The sequence below is a fragment of the Leptosomus discolor genome, chromosome 2 (assembly GCF_034619465.1).
Source record: "Leptosomus discolor isolate bLepDis1 chromosome 2, bLepDis1.hap2, whole genome shotgun sequence".
Classification (NCBI taxonomy): Eukaryota; Metazoa; Chordata; class Aves; order Leptosomiformes; family Leptosomidae; genus Leptosomus; species Leptosomus discolor.
Genome location: NC_141392.1, coordinates 11,586,217 through 11,595,903, shown reverse-complemented (window position 1 = coordinate 11,595,903; position 9,687 = coordinate 11,586,217). Strand labels below are relative to the sequence as shown.

The following is a 9,687-nucleotide window of genomic DNA, read 5'->3' as shown; positions in this document are numbered from 1 at the left end:
TGGTTGGGCTCGTTAAAGGTCTTTTCCAACCTAAATGATTCTATGATTCTGTGTCGGAAGCATAAAGGCTCATGTCAAGAAGCACTGCAGAACACGGTAATCTGAACATTCATTAACAGTGCAGATGGGTAAGGGTACAAGTTTACATTGTTATCATTGACCATATTGACAGAAGCAAAAATAGGAAGCACTGCCTGCTCTCAGACCTGCATGTCCTGCTCTGCCAAATCTATCTTTCCAGTATAAATTGTCCCAATAGCACAGTAAGATACATTCTCATTTCCTAGCTATTCTGTTTTCTGCGGTCAGGAGGTTTTTTTTGATCATGCCAAGATCAAAGTCATGCCTATGCTATGAGTACTTCTAGCAGTGATGCCTGCCTAGCATATATACTTAGTTCTTTGAGACTGTGATGGAATAGAGTGGAGAAAAAAAAAAAATCACCTTTTGATATAGCACTGATTTTTCTGTCAAAGCAGTTGGATACATTCTATATTACAGCTACCTGAGAATATCCCATGTTCATCTGCAAATACACAAATATTAATCAAAGCTACTTAGCACACCTTACTGATAAGTAGCTGAATCCTACTGAGTGGAAGTTTTTTCACTCACAAAAGTAGTCAGAAGGTTTTTTGAATTTTTTTTCCTTTCAGTTTAACCAGATCAGCTGAAAAATTAGCATTGGGCTTCCTACATGAAACTCTTCACATCTCTCCTGTTTTCTCTTGAGCAGATGCAAATTACATAGAGCACATTTGAGATAAGTATATTTATCTATAAAAGAGGCAGAATACATTTGTAAAAGTCAGCTAAACCATTTTTTTTTCTTGTTTTCTCTCCTGCAGCATCAAGTGAGTTGTACATGTTCTTGCGAGTCCTGCAAGGGAAAAACTGCAGCAATGAAATGCCTTTCCAAACTATCATTTGTTGAATACGTAGCCCGATGGTCGTTTTGAAACAAAAGTTAAAGGTGATTTACAAACTGTGTTGAGGTTTCTCCCATCCCAAAGCACTGTACTTAAACAGGTAAGCATCCTCTTTTAATTTTTACTGAAATGTGAAAGTCAGCAGGTCTGACAACTGCAGTCTGAAGCATGATCCTACACTGATTCCTATGTAGTTATGAATTCACAGCCAGTATCATCAGACCACACAGAATGTTAGCCCAGGCTGCAGTTTTCAAAGAAACACAAGGCCTGCTCTGCATAAGGAAACTAATACAGAAACTGATTCACTTAAATCAAGGAAAGGCTCCTACTTTGGCAAAGGGCCACAAAAAGAATGGTGTCCACATACACATTACAGTTAGACTCACAGAATGGTTTGGTTTGGAAGGGACCTCAAAGATTATCCAGTTCCAACCCCCTGCCATGGCAGGGACACCTTCCATTAGACCAGGTTGCTCGAGGCTCCAGCCAGCCTGGCCTTGAACACTGCCAGGGATGGAGCATCCACAACTTCCTTAGACAACGTGTTCTGGTGTCTTGCCACCCTCAGGGTGAAGAACTTCTTTCTTATATCTCATCTAAACCTGCCCTCTCCCAGCTTCCAACCACTAACCCTCGTCCTATCACTGCAGGCCCTTGTAAAAAGTCCCTCCCCAGCCTTCTGGGGTACTGGAAGCCTTCTCTTTTCCAGGATGAACAACCCCAACTCTCTCAGCCTGTCCTTGTAGGAAAGATGTTCCAACCGTCTGACCATCTTGGTAGTCCTCCTCTGGACTCGCTCCAACAGCTCCATGTCATTCTTGTGTTGGGGGCTCCAGAGCTGGATGCAGTGCTCCAGGTGGGGTCTCACGATGGCAGAGCAGAGAGGCAGAATGCCCCTTCTCAACCTGCAGGCCACACATCTTTTGATGCAGCCCAGCCTATGGTTGGCTTTCTGGGCTGCAAGTGCACACTAGTCGCTCATGTTCATCCTATCATCCACCAGCACACTCCTCAGGGCTGTTCTCAATCCACTCATCACCCAGCCTGTGTTTGTGCTCAGGATTGCCCCAACCCAGGTGCAGGACCTTGCCCTTGGCCTTCTTGAACTTCATGAGGTTTGCACAGGCCCACTTCTCCAGCCTGTCCAGGTCCCTCTGGATGGCCTCCCTTCCCTCCAGCGTGTCAACTGCACCACACAGCTTGGTGTCATTGGCAGACTCGCTGAGGGTGCACTCAATCCCACTGTCCATGTCACCAACAAAGATGTTAAACAGCACTGGTCCCAATACTAACCCCTGAGGAACATCACTCACCACTGGTCTCCAGTCAGACATCAAGCCATTGATCGCAATTCTTTGAGTGCGACCAGCCAGCCAATTCCTGATCAGAGTGATCCGTCAAATCCATGTCTTTCCAATTTAGAGAACAGGATGTTGTGTGGGACAGTGTTGAAGGCACAGGAAATAAATCACTTTGTTTTATGTCTAATCCCACATTCTTGGAAAAATCTCAGCCGCTCAATCTGCAGGATTCAGAGTCCCTGCGTTCTGGCAGGTGGTCTTGTTTAGATTAGGATGCAATAACTGGCAACTGTGACTAACAGCTGCAACACACCTTACATGTTCATAGATTTCACTTAACTGCAGTCTCTACATCTGCAAAAATAAAGATAACACTTTGATTTGCATTTCATAGCCCCTTTATTGAATTTTGGTTGCTCATATTATTGGTCTTGTTGCTCCAGTTGTTAATCAGAGAAGTCCTTCTTGAAGTACGGATGGAATTATCCTGTCCCAAAAGTTAGTCAAATGTATTAGGATCAAAGTGAGGGACTATCGAAGAGTGCCAGGTGGGAAACAGCAACTCAGGTTATGCATCCTCTAAGCGATGAACCCATCTGATAATTCTCAACATTCTGAAGAGTAAACTAGTATTAAATACTAAAGTAAGGTAATTCTTGGCACAGCAATTCATTAAAACCTCAGATCATTCAAACGCCCATGTTACGTTAACAAGATGCAGATTAGAAGCAGCACAGCAAAAATACCGACATTTGCAATGTTATCTGGAAGCAGAAAGTAAATTGAAATGAAATTCTTCACTCTCCAAAGGAGGTGAGGAGTGGTAGGAGGGCTACAGTAGGGCTTTGCACAGCTTGCTTGTTTTGAGCGCAATTTATAGATAGCGAGGGCACCTGTTGTACGGGAATAATACAGAGGTCAGGGAAATGCAGCTGACTGAAAAAACAAGGACAGCACACAGTTTGCTTGTTTTGAGTGCAGTGCGGAGATAGCGAGGACACCTGTCTTACTGGAATAACACAGAGGTCAGGGAAATGCAACTTACTGAACAAAACAACCAGAGCAGACAGTTTGCTTTTAAGCAAAATAAATTTCAGGCTGTTGGCAACTAACAACCTTAGACATAAAATAATGCCATTAAATTAACACTAAAAGACATACCATGGTGCTCTGAATTCATTTTTAAAAGTAGTCAGTGAAAATGTGTTAAGGATCTATGCCCACTTAAAGCCTTATTATCCTGACACTGTTCTGTGGAGTGAGAACCTCAAGTGAAATAGCCTAGGAAGTGGTTAAAGGTGAGTCCTTCTGTTCCTGAACTGCAATAAAAACCAAAAAGGAAACGTTTTGCGCTCTAAAACGTGCTCCGCTGTGATAATCTTGGCTTTTAATAACAGAAAGGAAGGATTAGAGCATCTCCCTCTCTTACAGACACGAGTGTGGGCGGGCTGGATTTGCAAAGATCTCACTCTACAAGAGTGGGGTTTACATCACCATTTCCTGTTGTAACAGGAGGATTTCTTCACTGAAATGAACCTGAAATTTAGTACAAATAGAAGCAGAGTTATCCGCTTCAAGATCAGCAAAGGTGACGTTCATAACGTGAACAGGAAAAGCCAGGAGAGAACAGGGACGCTAAGCCACTCAGTGGTGATGAGCTACGATCTAGCTACAACGTGTTTGCAATGCAGCTGGGTATGTCGGTCCCAGATGGAGCCAAGACAATTACAGCCATCACAGTAGCACAGCTACTAAGGTGCCCCACAAGGAAGCATGCAAGGAAGGGACGAGAAGGGGAAAAACCAGTAGGCATTGGGAAATGATTTGGGAAATGCTGCCAAAAGAACCATCACTGTTACCACCAAACCCACGTGCGCTCCCATAGCGGTGGCAGGTATACACTTGTACCAGTGGGCAGGCATCATCGAGCTGCTGTTGGTATCTAATTAAAAGGCCAGCAGTAATAATAATAATAAAACAAAAATAATTCTCTGAAGCAATAGTATATTCTTAGATGCTCAATTATTTATTCCACTCTAGAGCAGCGAGGTGGGGGGGCCCATGGAGTCCCTCCTGAAAATTAAGTGGTCTAATGGTAAGATACAAAACAAGTTCAGGTAAAATCTGTCATCTTGTGAAAGGACAAATAAATAGAAACAGCTTTTCTTGTTATTCAACTGCCAGGCAGCTGTCCCCTGCAAACTGTAAAGTGCAGAATCATCTAATAAAATCTTCGCTTCAAAGAAAATGGCCAAAATGCTAAAGAAATAGAACAAAATATAGAATTGTTATTTTTATTATATCTGTATTATAAATATAGAAATGGGAGCAGCTGCTCAGTTTTTCCATGTCATTTCAACCTGTCACAGTGGCAGATAAATCCACATACGTGACAATTTACATTCTACTTACGTTAATGGAAGTCAGCAGTTAGCAGCAATTTGTATAGCACGTGCTTTTACGTTCCTCTCGCTGCTGTAAGACTGCCAGGGCAACCTGATAAAGGGGGCCTGCTTCCACCCTCCAGGCTCTGCAGTTTTACGTTGGGTTAAAAGGAGGAGGAACATACAAACGCACACTTCTTTGCAACAGCAATGATGAAGCCAGAGTAAGAACAAAGGAAAACTAACAGAAATTAAAAATGAGAGCTGAAACTGTCAGTATAAAGATGCTAACAATATCCACAGGATACTAAACTACTGTAATAAACTTGTGCTGTAAGGGTACGTGGGAAACAGGGCCTATCGTGTCCTTTTTTTGTCAGAGTGGAGGAAGCTAGAAGCAGATCAACATAATCTCGTATAGGTGACATCTTTGATAGTTACTTTAAAAAAAAGCAAAGTGTCATTTCTTCAAAACTAACATAATAATGCTCTTCAAATGTCACAGTAGTTCTCATGGGGAAAAAAATTTATTTTTCTTTGTTTACAGCTGGAGGCTTTGCATAAGTATTATTCCACAGTAACTGCATTTTAAGAGATTGAGTGGTTGTATATCCAGTATTCTCAAACCTATCAAGCTAACAATGCTTTTTAAAATGTAAGCCTCTATTACACCTGTTTATACATGTGATACCTGCCCTCACTTGCAGCACTCACTTCAGCTTGTCCAGGTAACGCATTCACACTTTTTCAAGGAGCAGCAAATAGCTTGGGATTTACAAAAAAAACCAGTCATGTTTCAACTATTAAAAACTTCCTTCTCCTTTCTAAGGAATGTTAATTTCACATTACACACTTGTAAACAGAGAAATCCAGGCAGAAAGAACTTGAAATAGAACTTGAATAGTTCACATGAAATAGTTCCTGTAATTCAGAGCAAACAGCCCCAGTGTGTGACACCAATACGGATCTGTTTGGTGTTTCCTCTAAACTATGTGTGTACACACCTACGTATTTTCTAAACAGAGACCTGACTCATGATAGTAAACTGCTGTAATGAACTCCAGAAAACAGGGGATCAACCTAATATTCCATCGTGCCTCTCCCCAGGCATTGTCTAGGTACAAAAATGTTCCTCAAAACTCATCTTTAATGTTGAAATGTGGCTGATCTTCAGGTTTAAAGTCTAGGTTGGGGCTGCCATCCTCATTCAGAATTCGTCGAGAAGTATAGCCAACAATTGGATATTTGGCCTTATAAACATTATTGAAGATATCATCCAGGGACTTCAGTTCCTCTTCTGTGAGTCCTGTCTAAACGAAATATGGAAATGAAAGTCCTGTCTCAAAGAAATAAAAATAGAGATATTTACATGCATTTTTCTTTTCTATTGTTTACGATAAACCCTGGGGTCAGCTTTTGGGTTTGCTTTGCAGTGCATGATGAATTGAATTGGTAGTACAACCTGTAATTTTATTATTTTCATACAAATTCAGCCATGACAAAACTTGAATATATTCAGGTCAAACAAACCATTAATCTCCCGTCACTTTCCCTGTCTAAGTAAATCACGCCTCAAACAAGCAACAACCCACCGCCAGAGTTACATCCACCGTCACGTCAGTGGCACAGGATACACTAAATCAATCGACAAAGTGATTTACTCTCTTTGGAAGCATCTTTTTAAACAGCAGGCAATTTCCCCTTTATATGCTTACATAAATTGTGTTGATTCCACAGATTAAAAACTTGCCTCTTTAAGGCTGTGAGCACTGCCCCTTTCATGAGCAGTAAATACTTATCCATGGTATGGATTTAAAAAATATTAATGCATTTTGGTTTTAAAGATGTGAATCAACTTAAACTAATACAAGTAATTTCATATTCTCATTCATCATCTTGCAAAAGAATAAAACTTGGCAAAACGGAATTAAACGAATAGTCCATTTTCTTACTATGTCATGTGTAAGATCTGCTGGATCCAGAGACATCTTTGCAACTCCTCTTGTTGAGTCTTTTCCAACCAAAGCATTGTATGGGGCTCCTTTTCCATAAAATTCTGTCAGATTAAAAAAAATAAAAAACCTGGCGATGACCTGACAATGTGGAGGGTACGTTCAGGCTCTACTTTTCACCAGCCTGTTACACTTGTCAGTGAACAGAAAGCAACAACTCAAGTCTAAGGCTCTTCTTTCCAAAACTGACCTTTGATTTGCTACTATTTGATAATATATCCCAGTCTTTAAAAAAAAAAAAATCAAAACAGGGGGTGGCGTTATGCAATACAACTGCTGAACTCCTGTACTGCAGTCTTAAAATGTACTTACTGTCTAGGGAGCTGCGCTTTACGTTCTCATGAGAGGTTTGCAGGCGCCACAGTTTGCAGTGGCGAGCCTCGTCTAACTTAGGATTTGAAGATCAGCCAACGTGTAGGTCCAGACACGCTGCATTAACAAGCTTAGCACAAACAAAGCCACAAGCCATTAGTTTGCTTATGATGGCGTTAAGGCAAGCGTCCAGGATCCCCGTGGTCCCTTCAAATATTTTACAGCAAATCTGGATTAAGCAGCAGGAGTTCACATTAAAAAATCTGTAGTTCTACGGGAAGGCACGAACAGCAAATACAGCAATAAATGGTTTAGGTGTAAACGATGAGACAAGAAGCCTCATGAAATAAGACAATTTTAAAGGAGAAAAAAATTAGTTAGCCCCCCGCCCTCCTTTCAAAATCACAATCAACTCTTCCAAGAGCTTTGAGCAGGCCACTGCACAGCACGGGTAGGCAACACCAGCACAGAAGGAAAAGATGAAGCTGTGGCAATGCTGGCGTTGTGTAGTGCGATGTGTGTACGCCCAGGTGAGCTTGGGTCTGCTCAGTTCATGTACCCAGTGCAATAAAATCCTGTAGCACCGGCTTCTGGCAAGGACTCGGGGTCTGGGCAGGTGTCTGCAGCGTTTCTGCTGGCAGAACCCAGCTAACCAGGCTACGCTGCCTGGCTACGGGCACGGGAATTGCCAACGGGTGTAAAGTCTCGACAAAAACCTTAGCAGGTCGGAGGAAGAAAACTGAGTTTTTTAAAAAAGTATATTCTTTTTTGTTGCAAGCAAACTGCAGGCTTCTAATACGTTGGGAATATTTAAAAACATATTAATGAGTAATAGCATGAAAACAAAGCAGACAGCAGAGAAGCAAACTCACCTTTTCCAGAAGTGACATCAAATACTACTCCCTTCACTGCCAGGTAAATGGGCTGTCCTTCCTGGAAAGCAAGCCATTGATAGATCCTCAATGCTTAAGCCCAGGCAAAAGGCATTTAGTTTTACTATGAAATCCATAAGCATTCAGCAAACAAAGAAGAGAATTAAATTCTCTGTTGTATGTTTTCCCTTGATTCTGTGTGTATACAAGCATCCACATTGTCTCCCTTGAAATTTCTGGCTTGTGCTTTAAACTGTCCGAGATTTTTTTTTTTTTTTAAGGAATGAGAGGATCTTTTTATCCAGACTTCACAATCATAAGAAGACATGTCCCTCTTGCAAGTCACCACTTGTCTGCTTGAAGATGATCAACTGCACCTTTCTATTCCTAATGCAGATGGATCTCGCCCAGAATAAAAGGGTGTACAGCCAACAGCATTCTTTATTCAATTAAGAGAACAACAGATAAATATATAAACACACACAAATCTGATCTGCTGACATCTGTTTTACTTAATAAGCCAGTGCTTCTGCTTTATCTTCTGTGCACAAGATGTATTTTTAGTCAGATGCTGGTTAGTTTCTTGAGAGCATCTAGAGAAGACCCTCAGAAGGCCAGCCAGCAAGCTTTCCAAAAGGGAAGACAGATGTGTATCAACGTAAGACTTTAACATTTTGAATGTGAAGTTCTGCTGAGATTTCTGTGTCACAAAGCTAAAAACTCTTTCAGTTTCTATCCATTTGTAGAAAAAATAAAAGGGGGTCTAAATACATGGTTTAATGAATTGTTGAGAGAAAATCACTTTGGCTCCAGCTCATAGTAATCTGAAATGCGCTGGCGCGAGTACCTTGCCAAGCAGGCAAGGAATAAAATAGGAACGTGCCATGTAACTGTGCGCAGCCCCAACGGACCGAACTCCGCGGCTGCCAGCAGGACAAACGAGCAGCCGGCTGGCGACACACCAACGCCAACGGACTTCTCCCGAGTGCCGAAACAGCAAGTTATCCCGGAGTCACCGGGAGGGAGAGAGGGAGGGGACGGGGCAGTAGCACAGCACGAGAAAACCGAGTTTCAACATGTCTCAGGGCCCCGGGCAGCAGGACAGTTGGCCGCGCCAGGCCGCCCCGCCGGCCCGGCCCCGGCCCCGGCCCAGCCCGGCCCCGCGGCGCCACCGAACGGGCCGGCCGGCCCGAGGCTCCGCCGCGGCTGTGACCCGGCCCGCTGCCCTCCCTACCTGCTGCCCGGCGTACCGGGCCAGCTCTGGCTCGGTGAAGAGCCGCACGGGGGCCTCGGCCGGCGGCCTGAAGCGCAGCTCCCGCTGGGCGGCGGCCGGCAGGGCGGCCAGCAGGGCGGCCAGCAGCACCCGCGCCGCGCCGCCCGCCATGCCGCGGAGGACGGGGGGAGGCCCGGCCCGGCCGCGCTTCCGGGCCCCGCCGCAGCCAGCCCCGGGCCCCGCGGGCGGGGAGCGGCCTCCCCCCCCCGGCGCCTCGGCGGCTTGGTGAAGTGCAAGTGCGTGGGGAGGGCTTCAGCCGGGGCGCACATCACCCCTCGGGCACCGCTGCCGGCAAAGGCGGGCTGCTGCTGCTGAACGGTTCCTCGGACGCCATCCTTTCCCCGCTGAAGTGCCTCTGCTTATGGGTTTAAATGTTTATTCACAGAATCAGCGCACGTAGGGCAGGCTTCCTCCTTTGGACTTAATATATATATATATGTTTTCAGCCTAAGGAAGGAGAGAATAAATAGGAACTTTTCAAATGACATGCTTTCCCCATGCTGTAAATATAGCACAGGGAAACGTTCTGGGCTGGCAGAAGCATAAGCAGTTTGAGGTTTGTAATTCTGTATAGAATTAAGAACATTAGAAACTTTTTACA

The 9,687-nt window shown here is 43.9% G+C and overlaps 1 protein-coding gene across 1 annotated transcript; it reads right to left on the bottom strand.

Annotated features, from left to right (window-relative positions):
• Positions 1-5,125: 5,125 nt before the first annotated feature.
• Positions 5,126-9,197, bottom strand: NENF (neudesin neurotrophic factor). Its single transcript, XM_086460616.1, has 4 exons — positions 9,048-9,197; positions 7,814-7,874; positions 6,570-6,673; positions 5,126-5,927 (listed from the first exon to the last, which is right to left on the bottom strand). Exons 1-4 carry the CDS (start codon positions 9,195-9,197, stop codon positions 5,751-5,753), a joined length of 492 nt encoding a protein of 163 aa, XP_086316742.1. The 3' UTR covers positions 5,126-5,750.
• Between the last annotated feature and the right edge of the window lie 490 nt (positions 9,198-9,687).